The following is a 19,577-nucleotide window of genomic DNA, read 5'->3' on the forward strand; positions in this document are numbered from 1 at the left end:
TCCTTTGTTGTTGTTTCATAATCTTGAACTTGTTAAAATATGAAGTGATTTTTATCCATTTATAAAAAGGCCTTCCTTTTCATAGGTAGGCCTACCAACACATGATGACTAGGCCTAAACTGCATTTATACACCATATTGTAATGCTTTTCTTATTTTTTTTTTCATTTCATGGTGAGAGATCATATACAAGTGGTTCCAAACTTTTTTTTTAATCGCGACCCCACCATGTAAAAAAAGTGATGTAATCAACGGCCAATGTTCACCTTTTTTAATTGGGACTATGCCAATCTATTACAAATCAGTCTGATAGTACTTCTGACAATATTTTCATCTGAAAGAAATATGGTTTGAAGTGACTGAAATGCATCAGAAAGGTATTGGGAAGTTCAGAAGATCATCAGGCAATAATGTTGTATGATTTTCTGTGTAGAAAACAACATCATCATTGATTATGTTATTTTCCCCCCAGTCTGATTTAGCGCCTGGTCTTGTTCAAATGTTCTGATGAGACTTGGGGGCATTGTAGAAGAGTCTTATCTTTCAATGATGGGGTCATAATATTTTGAAGCTTAAACCATTCAAAATATAGAATCACATTTGTAGGAAGAAAACAAACCCGTTTAGTACACGTTTATTAAACGCCAAAAGCGTTTATTACAACCACAGTTTCACTCGCAACCCCCTTTTCAAATCACGCGACCCCTAGTTTGGGAAACGCTGTCTTATACCATGCATGAGATTGACTTTTTTAATGTGAAACTCAGCCCTCTGGCATCATCTAGCGTGTATTCTTTGTTACACTGAAGAAGGGAATTACAACTGTAGTGTATGATTTAGTGTATGATATTGCAAACAAACAAAAAACTAAGATAAAAACACAAATTATTCATAGGCTTACACAATTTAGTTAATTGGGACATCAGAAATACAGCTGAAGTTGGAAGTTTACATACACCTTAGGCAAATACATTTAAACTCAGTTCTTCACAATTCCTGACATTTAATCCTAGTAAAACCACTTTATTTTAAGAATGTGAAATGTCAGAATAATAGTAGAGAGAAGGATTTATTTCAGCTCTGATTTCTTTCATCACATTCCCAGTGGGTCAGAAGTTTACATACCCTCAATTAGTATTTGATTGGCATTGCCTTTAAATTGTTTAACTTGGGTCAAACGTTTCAGGTAGCCTTCCACAAGCTTCCCACAATAAGTTGGGTGAATTTTGGCACATTTCTCCTGACAGAGCTGGTGTAACTGAGTCAGGTTTGTAGGCCTCCTAGCTCGCACATGCTTTTTCAGTTCTGCCCACACATTTTCTATGGGATTGAGGTCAGGGCTTTATGATGGGCACTCAAATACCTTGACTTTGTTGTCCTTAAGCCATTTTGCCACAACTTTGGAAGTATGCTTGGGGTCATTGTCCATTTGGAAGACCCATTTGCGACCAAGTTTTAACTTCCTGACGGATGTCTTGAGATGTTGCTTCAATATATCCACATAATTTTTGTTCCTCATGATTCCATCTATTTTGTGAAGTGCCCCAGTCCCTCCTGCAGCAAAGCACCCCGACAACATGATGCTGCCACCCCTGTGCTTCACAGTTGGGATGGTGTTCTTCGGCTTGCAAGCGTCCCCCTTTTTCCTCCAAACATAATGATGGTCATTATGGCCAAACAGTTCTATTATTGTTTCATCAGACCAGAGGACATTTCTCCAAAAAGTACGATCTTTGTCCCCATGTGCAGTTGCAAACCGTGGTCTGGCTTTATTATGGCGGTTTTGGAGCAGTGGCTTCTTCCTTGCTAAGCGGCCTTTCAGGTTATGTCGATATAGGACTTGTTTTACTGTGGATATAGATACTTTTGTACTTGTTTCCTCCAGCATCTTCACAACCTTTGCTGTTGTTCTGGGATTGATTTTCACTTTTCGCACCAAAGTACGTTCATCTCTTGGAGACAGAACGCATCTCCTTCCTGAGCGGTATGACGGCTGCGTGGTCCCATGGTGTTTATACTTGCGTACTATTGTTTGTACAGATGAACGTGGTACCTTCAGGCGTTTGGAAATTGCTCCCAAGGATGAAACAGACTTGTGGAGGTCTACAATTTTTTTTCTGAGGTCTTGGTTGATTTCGTTTGATCTTCCCATGATGTCAAGCAAAGAGGCACTGAGTTTGAAGGTAGGACTTGAAATACATCCACAGGTACACCTCCAATTGACTCAGATGATGTCAATTACCCTATCAGAAGCTTCTAAAGCCATGACATCATTTTCTGGAGTTTTCCAAGCTGTTTAAAGGCACAGTCAACTTCTGACCCACTGGAATTGTGATACAGTGAATTATAAGTGAAATAATCTGTCTGTAAACAGTTGTTGGAAAAATTACTTGTGTCATACACAAAGTAGATGTCCTAACCGACTTGCCAAAACTATAGTTTGTTAACATGAAATTTGTGGAGTGGTTGAAAAACGAGTTTTAATGACTCCAACCTAAGTGTATGTAAACTTCCGACTTCAACTACATATATATAAAGCCCTATTACTAGGCTATTCAAAAACAAATTCACAAGAATTGAATGCTAAATCGGAATTTGTTTAATTGAGGCTAGACCAATTATGTACCATATATTGTATAACAGCACAATCATTATGTTAATTCAGCAGGTTTTTTCGGGCTTGGGCTCATATATAGGCCTATGCTAATGCATAAGCATTTTCACTAATCATCACCTTAGAAAGCACTCTCCATTTGATTGTTAGGCTTTGAAACAGCATCCACATTGACCATGTTTTCCACTCAGCTTCAACCTATTGTTGAACTTCTTTCTTCAAATTGATCACTCACAGTAAGGTGAGTTTTAAAAGCGAATCAAATGAAATCAAATTGTATTTGTCACAGGTGTAGACCTTACTGTGAAATGCTTACTTACAAGCCCTTAACCAACAATGCAGTTTTAAGAAAATAGAGTCAAGAATATATTCACCAAATAAACTAAAGTAAAAAAATGTAATATATATTTTTTTTAAAGTGACACAAAAAAATAACAATAACGAGGCTATATACAGGGGTACTGGTACTGAGTCAATGTGCGGGGCTACAGGTTAGTCGAGGTTATTTGTACATGTAGGTAGGGATAAAGTGACTATGCATAGACAATAAACAATGAGTAGCAGCAGTGTAAAAACAAAGCGGGGGGGATCAATGCAAATAGTCCGGGTGGCCATTTGATTAATTGTTTAGCAGTTAAGGAGCCTGCTACCACTTGCTGTGCGGTAGCAGAGAGAACAGTCTATGACTTGTGTGACTGGAATCTTTGAAAGAAATGTGGGCCATCCTCTGACACCTCCTAGTATATAGGTCCTGGATGGCAGGAAGCTTGGCCCCAGTGATGTACTGAGCTGTACGCACTACCCTCTGTAGCACCTTATGGATGCCAAGCAGTTGCCATACCAGGCGGTGATGCAACCGGTCAGGATGCTGTTGATGGTGCAGCTGTAGAACTTTTGAGGGTCTAGGGACCCATGCCAAATCTTTTCAGTCTCCTGAGGGGGAAAAGGCATTGTCACGCCTTCTTCACAACTATGTTTGTGTGTGTTGACCACTTTAAGTCCTTTGGGATTTGGTGTGTGTGTGTGAAAACCATAGAGCACTTTCGAACTCATTCCACAGAGGGACGAGTGTCTGCGGGTTCACTCCTCCTTGGTACTTCATTGACGAATTAACGTCCCTAATTAGTAAAGAACTCCCCTCACCTGCTTAATTGAAAGGAAAAAACTAAAACCCGCGGACACTAGGCCCTCCATGGAATGAGGATACTGTTTTGATGAGAAGTGTTTGATGTGATTTTCATTTGCATTTGCATTGATGCCCTCACCCACCTAGATAAGATAAATACCTAAGCGATAATGATGTTCATTGACTCTTCACCAAGCTTGTGACTCTGGGACTGAACACCTCCCTCTGAAACTGGATCCTTGACTTCCTGACGGGCCGACCCCAGGTGGTGAGGATAGGCAGCACGGTGACCCTCAACACAGGGGCCCCACAGGGGTGTGTGCTTAGTCCCCTCCTGTACTCCCTGTTCACCCATGACTGCGTGGCAACGCATGACCCCCACATCATTATTATGTTTGCTGATGACACGATGGCAGAAGGCCTGATCACCGGCGATGATGAGACAGCCTACAGGAAGGAAGTCAGTGAACTGGCAGTGTGGTGCCAGCACAACAACCTCTTACTCGTGGTCAGTAAGACCAAGGAGCTGATGATAGACTACAGGAAACAGGGGGCAAGCACGCCCCCATCCACATCGTCAGGGCTGTAGTGGAGCGGGTCAGAGCTTGAAATTCCTCTGTGTCCAAATCCCAAATCCCTTCCCTAACTTTTGCGACAAAGTTGGAAGCACAGCATCGTCTAGAATGTCATTGTATGCTGTAGCGTTAAGATTTCCCTTAACTGGAACTAAGGGGCCTATCCCGAACCATGAAAAACAGCTCCAGACCATTATTCCTCCTCCACCATAATTATTGTGGTCACTATACATTAGGGCAGGAAGTGTTGTCCTGGCATCCACCAAACCCAGATTCATCAGTTGGACTGCCAGATGGTGGAGCTTGATTCATCCCTTTTTTCTTTTTTCTTATTTCTATTACTCTTTTGTTTTTGTTCTACTTTACTTTATTTTATACTATCATATTTTTACTACTGATATTGATTACTTTATTTTTGGGAAAGAGCTAGCTGTAAGTGTGCACGTGACAATACAACTTGAAACTTGAAAACGTGTAGTTTACCAATAACAACCTCATCTTGTTGACAACCATGACACTAAAATAGTTTGATAATTCATGCACTTTGTTAGTATTATCAGCATTTCTGACATTAGCAATACGTTTTATTCAGAAAAGGGTTTTCATTCACGGCAATTGCACCACACGGACGCTTCATTTCAGCACCTTGGTCAGCGCCAAAGGGACTTCCATTACTGCTGGTGCCCGGCCTCAAAGCGTAATCAAATATCAATATAAACATGTTGAATTGCAACGACCGATTTTTATTTCTCAAAAATAGCGTCCATTTATACATGAATCACTGGATATACTGTAATTCAGTCAACATTTCTGAAACTCGTTGAAAATGTTCCCGGAGAGCAGCTGGCAATCGCACTGTAGTCAATGACAGCCACAGCCGACTGCCACCATATCGTCATACTGTTTAAGAACCACGTTTTCCTCGTCGTCAAAATAGAGAAGGCTGATGGACTGGAGTTGGTCAGGCACGCAGCATGGTGTATTCACGTCGCTGGAGAGCTTTAGCGCATGCATGATGGACTGCACAGTCGCATGATTCGTGGCGCGGAGACTCTCTCCGAGTGGGAACGGGCAGGAGCCCTTGCAGTGGTAAGCATTGTACCCCCGTGGAGAGATGATCCAGCCTGCCCAGCCGATCTCCTCGAAGTCCACAAAGAGGGGGATACGCTGGCAGGACATGGGGCGGCTGCGGGGATAACTTGGGGCTGCGCGCCTCCTTCTGCTCCCGCTGTCTTGACGCAATACCTTCACAGGACTGTCATGTGCGGTGTCGTGGCTGACATGTCCTACAAAAATGTACATGAGAAAGGAATATATCAGTATTTCAATAATCATCGACAGTTAGGCATACAACTGCAAACCTCCACCATTCACATAATATAATTTGATCATTGACAGCCTAGAAATATGCTTGTAGAAATGTTCGTACTAAATGTTCTATGATGAACAAAGTACAATTCATGGCCTACAATCAGATAAAAGTTTATTTTCAACGTTTAATTCTCCCCGTTTGTTTCTTTCAGTCCTGCAAGCAGTCATACTGTTGGCCCATTATTCGATTTAAACATCCCGCCCACCAGGCCTACTTGTTAAACAAAATATATTTCCCTGAGCAATTGTGTTAGTATAAAATAATATAATGTCCCTTTTTTTAACGTGAGAAAAAAGAAGGAACTCGCACACTGCTCTTGATTGTATCACTGCTCTTTAATAAGCTTCACGTATCGGCCTCACCGCCTTCTTCAGAGCTTTTTCTCATTTTATTCAACTGTTACCATGCACCTGCAAAAACGATAGCTCAGATGTGCGAGTGCCTTTTGAATTTTTAATTTAGAAAATGTAAACTTACAATATAGCTCAGTATTTGAGTTATTTATTGTATACAGGCATTTCTGCTAATCTTTATCAAGGGTGTAATTCATTTCGCACCCCGCTGTACACCTGGGCCGCCTCAGACGTACTGCCAGGCATACAGCTGGAGGAACTACACCGAGTAAGCTCTACGAGGGGGCGACGTTTTAGGACGAGAGAAGGATAACTATTCATCAGAAGCAACAGAAACTATATTCATCAACCTTGGTTTTTTATCCATGATTTTTTTGTCTGTTTTTACATGAAAAGTAGAAAAATAAAACTTTGAAAAGAGTTCCCTCGATGTCTTTTTTTGACAAATATGAGTTTGGAGGTCTGCGTGCCTTGTACACGATTCCACTGTTATTCTGTATGAATATAAAAAACAGAAATTCTGACCATGCTAGTTTACCTTGATTTAGTGATTGATTAGTGGTCGAGCCTCTTCCGTCGTCTGAGAATATAACCAGGAAAGCATTCTCCGCAGGTGATTCTCCCTGTCTCTCTGAAGACTGCAGGACGGACTCTATCCATTTCCCCGATGGCAGAGTAATAACCACCAGAATACCATTATTCTCCTCACTGTTGCGAATCCAGTTGGACACCTTTCATTTGGGAAAACAAATGATGCGATTAAAATATAGAAAGGGTGATGTTGAAATAGGATGTGCTGTGATAAAACGTGAACAGATCTTACTGTTTGTGTGACGTTGAAGACTTCCCATCCCTGAGTGTATAAAGGCAACAGTCTTGACGTGATTAGATTCCCTCTCCAAGGTTTTACTCTGTTGTCCAACACCTCATATAGGTCCACCTGCGCGCGCAAAGCATGCGTTAGGCTAAACAGTACAATAATTCTATCGAGTTATCTCAACACACTTAAAAGTATTTATTTGCAACTAACCTTGTAAAAATGGGGTCCATATGCCTGCCCAAGGAAAAGTCGTTGTTTTTGCCTGAACCAGCGAAATTCTGCTTTGATCATTCTCTCATCTCTGGCAAATGAGGACAAATTGAAGAAATGAAACCTTCCACCGGCATGTCCTGCAGAAATATATCAAGAATTGTGTTAAAATAAAAAGTCTGAAAGTTTTCCCTTTAAGATAATATAAATATTTTGTACATTCTTTTCAAACATGCTTGGTCACCAAAGTGTGTGCGTATTACGCGCTTGGAGATAACTCACCTCTGTCCTCGAAGCTCCGCACCACATTGCCCTCTAGTTTCTCCGAGTTCCTGGGGATTCCATTGGAGTCCGCCACTGAGTTGAACAAGTCCAGCATAAACTGAGGTGCCTTTCTATGCGGCACTGAAGAGCTCTCGGGCAAATCCATCGGATTGAACAATTCGTCCATCTTCTTAGCCGACTTTGTTATATCCAAACGGTTCTCTTTCCAAACATTTTCTTTGGATTCTTCGTCATAATAGATAGTGAACATGGACACGGTTCTTAGCGGTAATGTGAGGACTAGCCAGACGAGTAGACCCTGTAATATCATGCTAGCGATAGCCTAATGAGCCTGACTGGTTATGGGTCAGTGATTAGGCTATCACCGCCTTCGATAGGAGCAAGCGCCCCTGTCCTGAGGGTGATGGTCGAATGGACCATTTAAAGGTCTACGAATTCATATAGCGGATTTAAATACGGAAGTAGCACCCCCCCAGAGCAACAATGAATCATTTGACCTACAAATGGCAGCTTGGCCCAAATAAGAGGGTCATCTTATTAACTATTCGTCTGATCCAACCTCTCCCCCTTCACAAAAGATACATTATTCAATTGTTATAAATCGAATTTAAATGGTAAACTAAACATGACATAATCGTAAATCACTAGGCCTACTGATATGTCAAATACTACCTTAATCTTAATCTGAAGATATCATATGGTTTACATTTGAGTTTTCAAGCATAGATTAAAAAAAAACTACGTTATGTTTAACAAAAAGACCAATGACGCACGTCCTCACATCATGAACTAGAAGACAAACGTTTTTTCTCAGTTTATCCTCGCTTTTTAAAAAAAATCTATAGTGTGTTATCCGTTATCTGTATGAGGCCAGTTGGCCCTCAAAGGAACGCACACACAAACCTATGACGCAAATGAAAACTGAGGTTTACTTGTTGTTACGGGGAGTCTCCGTTGGGCGTTGTTTGTCGAATGACTCACAGGATTATATGCTAATGAATGGAGGTGTCACCAAATCCAATAATTTGTGTATTCGCATTTTAAATTAATCGGGGATTATCTTCAATCAAGGGTGAGAAGAGAACACATTCCTAAAATCGTCTCATTGATCAATGTGGCTTCAATTTATAATGCATTTAATCAAATGATGATCCCCTCATTTGGAGGCAATTACTCAGTTACGGTCTTGTTATTACGCACATGAGCCCGCACGAGGCCATCCATGGCCAGATGACACATCAATGTATGCGAATTTATTACATTGTGGATGTGTCCCTCATTTTACTGTGTGCATATTTTCCATTATACATATCGATTATAATACAGAGGAGCATATTTGCCAGACACCCACACCATGGACATAAAAACATTTGAACAGCAGTGAAAGTGGACGGTTGTGCATACAGGGGACCCTGCATGTGCGTCATCCACGGCGCAGGACACATTGGAACCCCCCTCTGTGTCCAATAAACGCAGTGTGTGAGATCACCTCAAATGTTTGGATTGACCATGTGCGGATTACTGATAAACGTGAAGAGAAGCCATATGACGTGGACCGAATCTCATAGGCCTACCACGTTATTCTGCATTGTATTGTATAACAACGACCTCGTCTCTGCCTAGCCTCATGTATACAGCAGATGGCGGCATTGGCCAAAGCATAAATTGATACCCACTGCATGTGCCTCTGAGATAATCATTTTGATGTGGAGCCTTGTTGTGACTAGTACGGAGTGGGCAATCACTTTGAAAAAACAAAGCACATTTCCCCTCATTAACCCATGTTTAGTGCTATCCGAGATCCTTGGGACGTCCATACCCTAAACCCTAACCTTTATCTTAACCATACCTTACATTTCAACTTCTATGGGGTGAAGTCAGAGTTCGGATGGATCATGTTAATATGTCTACATTTTACATTTTTGTCATTTAGCAGACACTCTTATCCAGAGCTTTTTCCAGTTAGTGCTTTCACCTTAAGATAGCTCGTTGGGACAACCACATATCACAGTCACAGTAAGTCATTTTTTTCCTCTATCAGGTAGCTATGAGCAGAGACAGAGCGCTGGAAAGGCGGGAAAAAAATATATTGTATATTCAAACTTTATTTGGGGTGGAGGGCAAGGGATGATTTAAGATACTCTTTGAACAGGTAGGGTTTCAGATGTTTTCAGAAGCTTCTGTTGTAGAGCATGAATCTGCAGGAGAAGTCACTTCTTTTATGTTTGCAGAGAACGACAGGGTGTTGTCCAAGGTCACGCCAAGGTTCTTTGCTCTCTGGAAGGGGGACACCGTGGAGTTGTCAACCACGATGGAAAGGTCTTGGAGCGGGCAGGTCTTCCCGAGGAGGAAGAGCAGCTCCGTCTGGTCGAGGTTGAGCTTGAGGTGGTGGGCCGACATCCAAGCTGAGATATCTGCCAGGCAAGCAGAGATGCGTGTCGCCACCTGGGTGTCAGAAGAGAGGAAGGAGAAGAAAAGTAGTTGAGTGTCATCTGAAAGCAATGATAGGAGAGACTATGTGAGGATATGACAGAGCCTAGTGACTTGCTTCCTAGGGTTAGAGGCAGAAGCTTGACATTTTGAGTGATAGAAAGTGGCTTTAGCATTGGATACAAAGGAAGAGAGGTAGAGGAGGGAGTGAAAGGTTGATAGGTCCTCCTGAAGTTTTTTTTCTTCTCAGCTGCCCACAGTCCTGTTCTGTAAGCTCTCAATGAGACACTCAGCCACGGAGCTTGAGGGGAGGGCCGAGCCAGCTGGGAGGAAGGGGACAGTGCGAGTCATAGGATGTAGAAAGGGAGGAAAGTAAGGACGGAGAGGCATAATCAGGAGACAGGAGGGAGAGGGATTTAGCTGAAGGGAGAGATGATAGGATAGAAGAGGAGATTGAGATTGAGACAGCGCATGACCATCTGGGAAGGGGCTGTGTGGCTAGGGTTGGAGGAAAGGGAGGCAGAAATTGAAATAATGTAGTGATCAGAGACCTGGAGGGGGGTTGCAGTGAGATTAGTAGGTGAAAAGCCTCTAGTAAAGATGAGGTCAAGCGTATTTTCTGTCTTGTGAGTGGGAGGGGACTGGGAAAGGGTGTGGAGGGGAAAGAGAGATTTGGAAATAAATTAATCGATGACATACGTCGGGAGGTTGAAGTCGCCAAGTACAAAGAGTGGTGAGCCATCGTCGGGAAATTAGCTTATCAAGGTGTCAAGCTCATTGAGGAACTCTCTAAGTACACCTGGTGGGCGATAGAGGACAACAATGTCAAGCTTGAGTGGACAAGTGACAGTGACAGCATGACATTCAAATGAGGTGAAATAGGGAGAGAGAGGGAGAAAAGAACATCTAAATTTAGGAGAAAGGAGTAGCCAGCCCTGTGCCATCACCGCGACAACCAGATGCTCTCGGACTACGAGAGAAAGTGTACTCAGATGAAGAGAGAGCAGCTGGAGTAGCAGTGTTCTCTGGGGCGATTCATGTGTCCGTCAGGGCCAAAAAGTCAAGGGACTGAAGGTCAGTATAGGCTGAGATGAACTTGCAGTCCTTGACCGCAGATCGGCGGTTTCAAACCCTGCCAGAGACCAGGAATTCCACATGGGTTGTGCGTGCAGGGTACACTAAATTAGAAGGATTGCAGCCAAGGGGTGGGGAGTATCTGTAAAGCCTATAGGGAGAGGAGCGAACAGGTATAGAAAACACACATAGTTGACAAAGCTATAAAATAGCAGAAATTAGATAATCAGATAGTAACTAGGTAAGATACTAAAGTGGGAGAGTGGTGTTCGACCTTCCTCTTTTTCCTTCCTCAAATAACTCAGCAGAACTGTCTTTGTTTCGGCTAAAGTCTTAGTTTGCAATGAGACCGCTGCTTACAGCTGCTGCTGAGAAAAGTGAAGTACTAATATTAATTTCTAATTTCTTTGCAAAGGTGAAGAGCCCCACCTGTTTTGAGCCCCACCTTTTTGGCAGATTTTCTTGGGGGGGGGGGGCTTGCGTGTTTTGCATGTTATTTTGGCATTAATATGTACCACATATCAGTTTGAAAAGAAAGTAAAAAATATATATATCATTGAATTAATAAAGCCGCATACAAATATGGTCTCTTTTTTGTTTTCTTAAGTAAGGCAGCTCCAAAATGCAGGTGCTTCAGCCTAGCTCAGTGCTTTCTGTGGTGGTGTGGCAGCCAGCGGAAAATACGGAGTGTAGTGGTTGGTAATGTTCTCTAGTCGCTTCGTGATTGGCTCAGTGTTTTGCCACTCATGGGGACACTACGTCACCTCCAAGTCTAAAAGTAGAGCTAGAAAATTCTAGCCCCTTGGGTGCTGTCGTAGAGTTACGTTAGAAGTGCCCATCCAAGAAGGCTCAAGGTCATTGACCACAGATAAAATGTCATCAAATCACATTATATGTACAGTAGATTTGATTGGACTGATCATCTCAACATCATACTTTCAAAATCTTAGCTAGCAGTCATCATCATGAAACCAGTCGACAATCTACTGTCAAATCCTTTTTAATCCTTGTCATATTGTCACGAACCGGCTCAAAGCCCTTATCAAAAAGGGAGACAATGTGGAGATAAGGAATAACAAAAATATATCTATTAACTGAAGTAACCTGTATACAATAAACAATGGTGTGTGTAGTCAGTAATCAGTAGTGTAAGTGAGTGGTTGCGTGTATAGATGTGATAATGAGGAGTGTTGAAAGATGCCAAAGCAAGCAAACAAAACGGCCACAAAAATTCCACAACCAAAATCAAACAGTGTGTCTGCATGGAGAGAGTCTCCTCAATGAATGGGGAAGAGGTGTATTTTTCCCGGGACACACCCGGGCCCCGGTGTGTCCCGACATCCTAATAAGGAAAACAAGAGCAAAGAGAAAGAATTCGGCAGACAGAGTGGGAGGGTCGTCACAATATGAAGAGAAATAATGAAGAGAAATGATAGATAAAACGTATCCGTGCTCATCGGCCATTGGGCAGCTCTTACAGCTCTCCTTCTCTGTCTGGGCTGGCTGTCTCCATTTAGGCATTAAATAAGTATTTATGCACCTGTAATGGAACCGTGTGTGTTACACAACAAGTTGGAAATCGCAAATTCAACGATGAGTGGTTTGGAAGGAATCAGTGACAGTGGCTAACTGCAAGCGTATAGTATATTGAAGACGTGAGTGAAAGGCAGGAACACGGTGTGTCAGAAAGCAGACAGAAGTGGAAGGGCTTGTCGTTTTTTACAGGGCTACTGAGACAGACAGTTACTCTCCTCACTCCTGTATGACTTCAGCAGCAGACTCTGGGACAGCCATGGAGATTAGCCTTGCCGCCTAATATGGCTATATTTAAGATTTAAGATTGGGACCAGCCACTGACACTTTTATATGATAAAGATGAAGCATATGTATTACGTCTAAACAGCCTGGAGGAAAAGAGGGGAGACAGTGAAATGATTGGCTGAGAGTGAGAGAGTATGCACCTAGTTTCTCCATTTCAGAAGAGCCCAGGAGTAACCCTTGCCCAACTCTTCTAGTTGAAGGGGACAAATGTGGACTGTCAGGACTCAGGAGAGCCTTCTAAAAATGTTGTGGCTGTCTCGTCTTCCCTCCCTGCCTCGCCTTCCCTCCCTGTCTCGTCTACCCCCACTGTCTCCTCTTCCCTCCCTGTCTCCTCTTCCCTCCTTGTCTCATCTTCCCCCACTGTCTCGTCTTCCCTCCCTGCCTCGCCTTCCCTCCCTGTCTCGTCTTCCCCCACTGTCTCGTCTTCCCTCCCTGTCTTCTCTCCCCTTCCTTGTCTCCTCTTCCCTCCCTGCCTCATCTTCCCTCCCTGTCTCCTCTTCCCTCCCTGTCTCATCTTCCCTCCCTGTCTCCTCTTCCCTCCCTGTCTCGTCTTCTCTCCCTGTCTTCTCTTCCCTCCCTGTCTCCTCTTCCCTCCCTGTCTCGTCTTCCCTCCCTGTCTCATCTTCCCTCCCTGTCTCCTCTTCCCTCCCTGTCTTCTCTTCCCTCCCTGTCTCCTCTTCCCTTCCTGCCTCCTCTTCCCTCCCTGTCTCATCTTCCCTCCCTGTATCCTCTTCCCTCCCTGTCTCCTCTTCCCTTCCTGCCTCCTCTTCCCTCCCTGTCTCCTCTTCCCTCTGCATCTCAGTCTGTCTTCCCTCCCTGTCTCGTCTTCCCTCCCTGTCTCCTCTTCCCTCCCTGTCTTCTCTTCCCTCCCTGTCTCCTCTTCCCTTCCTGCCTCCTCTTCCCTCCCTGTCTCATCTTCCCTCCCTGTCTCATCTTCCCTCCCTGTCTCCTCTTCCCTCCCTGTCTCGTCTTCCCTCCCTGTCTCCTCTTCCCTCCCTGTCTCCTCTTCCCTCCCTGTCTCCTCTTCCCTTCCTGCCTCCTCTTCCCTCCCTGTCTCCTCTTCCCTCCCTGTCTCCTCTTCCCTCCCTGTCTCATCTTCCCTCCCTGTCTCCTCTTCCCTCCCTGTCTCCTCTTCCCTTCCTGCCTCCTCTTCCCTCCCTGTCTCATCTTCCCTCCCTGTCTCCTCTTCCCTCCCTGTCTCCTCTTCCCTTCCTGCCTCCTCTTCCCTCCCTGTCTCATCTTCCCTCTGCATCTCAGTCTGTCTTCCCTCCCTGTCTCGTCTTCCCTCCCTGTCTCATCTTCCATCCCTGTCTCCTCTTCCCTCCCTGTCTTCTCTTCCCTCCCTGTCTTGTCTTCCCTCCCTGTCTCCTCTTCCCTCTGCATCTCAGTCTGTCTTCCCTCCCTGTCTCATCTTCCCTCCCTGTCTTCTCTTCCCTCCCTGTCTCCTCTTCCCTCCCTGTCTCGTCTTCCCTTCCTGCCTCCTCTTCCCTCCCTGTCTCCTCTTCCCTCCCTGTCTCCTCTTCCCTCCCTGTCTCCTCTTCCCTTCCTGTCTCCTCTTCCTCCCTGTCTCCTCTTCCCTCCCTGTCTCCTCTTCCCTTTCTGTCTCCTCTTCCCTCCCTGTCTCCTCTTCCCTCCCTGTCTCCTCTTCCCTCCCTGTCTCCTCTTCCCTCCCTGTCTCCTCTTCCTCCCTGTCTCCTCTTCCCTCCCTGTCTCCTCTTCCCTTTCTGTCTCCTCTTCCCTCCCTGTCTCCTCTTCCCTCCCTGTCTCCTCTTCCCTCCCTGTCTCCTCTTCCCTCCCTGTCTCCTCTTCCCTTCCTGTCTCCTCTTCCCTCCTCGTCTCAGTCTCTCTCCCCTCCCGTCTCAGTCTCTCTTCCCTCCCCGTCTCAGTCTCTCTTCCCTCCCCTTCTCAGTCTCTCTTCCCTCCCCTTCTCAGTCTCTCTCCCCTCCCGTCTCAGTCTGTCTTCCCTCCCCGTCTCAGTCTCTCTCCCCTCCCATCTCAGTCTCTCTTCCCTCCCCTTCTCATTCTCTCTTCCCTCCCCTTCTCAGTCTCCCTACTTCCATGCTTTGACTAGCTCCTCTGCTTTTTGGCAGTCCATCTGCTCCAGTGGGTCTGAGCCACCTTTCAGCACCTCATCCTTGGCACAGGAGCAGCTGGGCCCCTGGGTGGAGTGTGGGACTGGTTGTGTGTTTGTTCATTAGAGGGGGTACACTCTACACACACACACACACACACGCACACACACACGCTTGCTGCTGCCCCGGCCGGTCACTGATAGACACGTTGGCACATGGTAAACAAACACCGCTAAGCGGTGCTGACAGAGCAGTGCTGGACCTCTGCCAGGCTGAGCGGGTGGCGAGTCCGGTAAGGCCCCTCCCTACTTCCCTCTGAGGCGTATGCTCACTGCTGCTTCTGTAGGACACCACTCACATCTCACCATTCACTAGAACCAGCACTGCCATGTCAAAGATACATGGTTCTTATTTATTGACTGTTGGTGAACTGTGGAAGAACGATGCTGAGGGAGAGGGACTATTTCAGCTGTCTGCTGACTACTGTCTTTGCTGAGGGTTTGCTGTTGTGGATGACACTTCTTCAACCTTCTACACTGGCCTCCTTGTACTCAGCCATGCTGGGTGTTGAGGAGGATTCTTGTTAGTCCTAACTCGTGTCTGGCACTGTGTCCTCTCCTCCCTCACTACCTCCAGGTCCTGATTCACTCCTCATGCACAGCGGGGGCCCAATGGATATTTCCAGCCGCCAGTGTGGACGAAGGCCTGCTGACGTCTGTCATTCATGTGCTGTCATATTGTAAGTTCAACGGACGCACGCACGGCCGCATGGCCACACACACACACACACACACACACACACACACACACACACACACACACACACACACACACACACACACACACACACACACACACACACACACACACACACACACACGGTTCTATTACAGGTGCATAAATACTTATTTAATGCCTAAATGGAGACAGCCAGCCCAGACAGAGAAGGAGAGCTGTAAGAGCCTTATCTTCCATGGACAGACTTCCAGCAGGTGCATTAGCGTAGTACTCACCGCAGCCTTAGCATGAATATCACAGGAAATCAGCTTCAATGGATATGATGAGTGCTGTTCCTGGATATGTTACTTTTGACCATAGCATGACTGAAATAAATGACAAATTAGGAGTTTTAGAAGGAAGCCAGCCAGTAAGAAGGGGGATGGGAGTGAGAGAGATACAAAATAATCTGTAAGAGGGACGTGGAAAATGAGTGTTTTCTCTCATAATCTTAGTGCTGGAAGTACCTCATAAACGTACATCCTCTACTTCACCAATAGAGTATTACTCTTGTGCTTATTAGACATAGAAGCTAGTGAGAGGTCACTGGCTAGTGAACACACTTCCTAGGACCTTCACCAGCGTTTTAAACCTGGGACGAGAAGGAGAGAGGGGGGTTGAAGGGGCATGAGTGTGTGTGTCGGTGTGTGCAATTGCTCCTCTGTACAGCTTCCAGCCCCTTAACTATCCCAGCTTCTGCGCAAACACACAACCGCCGTATCAGATACCACTTAATAATATTTCTCCCATCCGTTTTCGGATCCCCCTCTCTGCCTCAGAGAGACGAGCAGGACAGCCAGAGGTGTGTATGATCTTTGGGTTGGATCCAGGCCTTTGCGTGTCAGGGAGGCTTTAGATTCCCTATGTGGTTACTCACTATGAAAATAATTTGATTGTCCGTTAAAGAAGTCTCACTTGATTTTTCATTGTTTCAGCAGATTAAACAGTAGGCGGGTTAGTTAGTGTTGGTGCTAAATACCGGTCTGTTCCAGGATAGTGTATATTTTTCCCTTGGTGAGTGTGGGCCAGGGCTTGGTGCTGTATGTGACATGAGAGGCAAGGGAAGGGAACCCCTGAACGAATGCACCGAGCTTGGGACTGAGATCTCTGTTAAATCGTTCGTCTCTCCTTTAAATCTTGCTCTCTTGCTTTGAAAAAGAGAGGGAACATTTTGTTTTGGGAGCAGAGAGAGGGAAAGAGAGAGAGAGAAAGAAAGAGAGAGGTACTCATGTGAACCTGTTTAACTTTTCGTTCCAGTTTCTCATACTTCTGAGTAGCCTCCTCACCTCGTGACCATTCAGAGGGCTAGACGCTACATCATATGGGAAATTGTTGCGGGTTTAGGTGATATTCCCGATCGCAGAAATGTGCAGTGTTATTGTTTTGTACTGTGTTATTATTTTGTCAATATCAGCAGTAGAGAGTTATTATTTTTTCCTGTTTCTAATTACATTGGTAATTACTCTAGCCGGCCAACAGCAGCCGCTGCCCAGTATACCAACTGGAGAACCGTGAGAGTGTGTGCGTGTGCATATGTGTGCGTGTGCATATGTGTGTGTGTGTGCGTGCAAGTGGGTGTGTGAATGTGCGTTTGTGTATGGTGTGTGCGTGTGCACGTGAGAGTGCCTGTGTGTGTGTGTGTGTGGTGTGTGTACACGGACAGCTGGTCTAGTCTATAGGCCTGTAAGCAAGTGGGTTCAAGCTGGTGCCAGTGCTGGAACAGAGGGTTTAGAAGGGGAAGAAGGGTGGCAGGGTGATGGAGGGGTGGAGCAGTGGGCAGACGACTCGTGGTACAGGGTACAGGCCACTGGCGTGCCAACATCCACAGAGCACTGTGGCTCTAGGTCTCCAGCACTGCAGTGATGTGGATTAAAGAAGACTTGGGCAAATATACTGAAGGAGCCTCATTATTCTCTCTGTGTCCACTGGCTCTATTGGCTTTAGTCCTTCAGACATATGTAATGGTTAGCTGGTTATGTTTGCTTGTTTTTATGTACTGAAGGCATAGGCATATACGTACAATACTGACTAGCGTGTGTGTGTGTGTTTCTGCTGGCACTCGATGCATTTACCTATTATCCAAAGGTCCCTCAACTACAAGCTATCTGACATGAATCTCTTACTCCTTTTGTGAGACTTTTAAATGGCTGTTTACATAAACCGGTCAGAAGTTTGAATGAAGTATCGTTCAAATGGTGCGAGGAGAGCCTTTGTAGAGAATTTGGAACTTTGCCCATCTGACCGTTCATTTCTTTCTTCCATTATGTTTCTTTTCTTTTGCTTCTAACACTACAATTTTCTATTTTCTTTCTTTCAACAAACGCAATGGTTGGAAACGGAACTATATATGAGCGTGGAGTGGGAAATAGAGGGGTTAAACTACAGAGGAAGAGGTGCATCAGAGAGGGATCTCTAAAGTATGCTGTGTAAGATATTACGTAGTCAGACAGGGGTATAGGAGAGAGACAGTGGACCCCCTCCCCTCCTCCATAATGACATTAACATCTGTTGACCAATGGCCATGCATCTCCCCTGAGTCCCCCAGTATCCCCCAACTGGGTTCATCGCTCATGGCCTGGGGGGCAAGGGGTGAGCGCCACTGCATATGGAAGACATACACCATAAACCTCAATTTCTCATCCCATCCCAGCGGTGTGGACAGCAGCCTTGTGTTCTGTTCTCTTGGATCCTCATCAAGCTCTCCCACCTGCGGATGGGATTTGAAACGAAGAAAGAATCAGAGTCAATCATTGTACATCCGTGGCCTGCTGCTTCGTGTGTCTTTTGAGAGAGAGAGAGAGAGAGAGAGAGAGAGAGAGAGCGCTGGGTTGTGTTTGGGCTGGTTATGGTTATGCTGCATTTGGAGTGGCCCAGTGTTTGGGGCTGAATGGGTTGAGTGATGTACAGGTAGGACATGATTGTCTGAAGGGTGGATTTGTAATTTCCTGCCAAGCGGAGCAGTGATTTTCTGTAGCGTTGCTTCTCCTCTTGTCTCTGACCCCCCCCCCACCCCCCAAATGAAACATGGATATTTTTCCAACTGCAGACAAAGGCAATAATTCCAAAAGGCAAATAAAAAAATCATGATCCAGGCCTTTTTTTTCTCTCTTCGCTCCAGTGGATTGCGGTTTGTTATAAATCCCATGAAACATCTGAGACAGAGCCTATTTTAAATAAGCCCATGCAGAGAGAGAGAGATCGCTTCAGGCTGGAGAAACAGGCCATGAATGGCCCTGGGCTAGCACTACCAACTACCTCATACAGAGGATTTATAAAGTGTTTACATAAAGTGTGCTAACACTGGCCTAATTGAGAGGAAGATCTTGAGTTTCATACCACAGAGCTTGTTTAAGGGCAAGCCGATAACAGCTAGGTTAACTGCAATTAGGCTTTATTAATGATCCACAAATGCTCTCTGAGTTTCCCCCCACCAGAACATACCTGTACTTGCTGCCAAAACTGATGCTGGCTGGATTTCGACTATCTTCGCTGTACCTTAAAAAAACACGGAGTGAAAAATAATGATGTTTATTTGCTTCCATAGTAACCTCTTTGAGAGGCCGCAGTGTTTTATGAAAGCTAATATAAATGATACTTGTGATTACCTAAAAACAAACAGTAGTTGTAATTTGACAGGTGAGGAAGGCTTCGCCGGATTTCTTACAATGAAATATAGGGCTAACGCAGGGCCAAAAGCAGTAGAGAACCTGATCTCAACACAACATTACCACAGCGTATAGCTCACAACAAGCCTGTAAGGGGAGAGGTCACAGAGAGGTCACCGAGGGACCATAGAGAGGGGCTCTAGCCATGCACCATAATTAGCCAGCTAGCTAACCAACAACTGTAACAACATATTTGAGAGACAACAAGTGCTCATTGTGCAAATGTATTTATGTGTTCGCTAAACATGTGGAGACAAAATATAGTTTACATGTCGTTAACAGTCTAAGCCGACCCTGTCTGTTTTGTCCCATAATTGCACATGCATCAGTTTTGTTGCTAAACAACCAACCCGTCTTTGCACCATACAATGGAATCACCTGTAG

General features: G+C 45.0%; 1 protein-coding gene across 1 annotated transcript; it reads right to left on the reverse strand.

The window, feature by feature from the left end:
- Positions 1–5,175: 5,175 nt before the first annotated feature.
- Positions 5,176–7,787, reverse strand: LOC115163233 (bone morphogenetic protein 2). Its single transcript, XM_029714956.1, has 5 exons — positions 7,352–7,787; positions 7,070–7,209; positions 6,863–6,979; positions 6,578–6,770; positions 5,176–5,600 (listed from the first exon to the last, which is right to left on the reverse strand). Exons 1-5 carry the CDS (start codon positions 7,662–7,664, stop codon positions 5,176–5,178), a joined length of 1,188 nt encoding a protein of 395 aa, XP_029570816.1. The 5' UTR covers positions 7,665–7,787.
- Positions 7,788–19,577: the final 11,790 nt, after the last annotated feature.

This window comes from Salmo trutta, chromosome 2 (assembly GCF_901001165.1).
Source record: "Salmo trutta chromosome 2, fSalTru1.1, whole genome shotgun sequence".
NCBI lineage: Eukaryota > Metazoa > Chordata > Actinopteri > Salmoniformes > Salmonidae > Salmo > Salmo trutta.

Bases quoted from the DNA above. Each gene is read 5' to 3' on its own strand.
- LOC115163233 (XM_029714956.1), bottom strand. From the start codon at position 7,664: ATGATATTACAGGGTCTACTCGTCTGGCTAGTCCTCACATTACCGCTA. The intron at 6,980-7,069 runs GTTAGTTGCAAA...TTGCGCGCGCAG, and splicing joins ATGGACCCCATTTTTACAAG to GTGGACCTATATGAGGTGTT. The intron at 5,601-6,577 runs GTAAACTAGCAT...ACATTTTTGTAG, and splicing joins TAATCAATCACTAAATCAAG to GACATGTCAGCCACGACACC.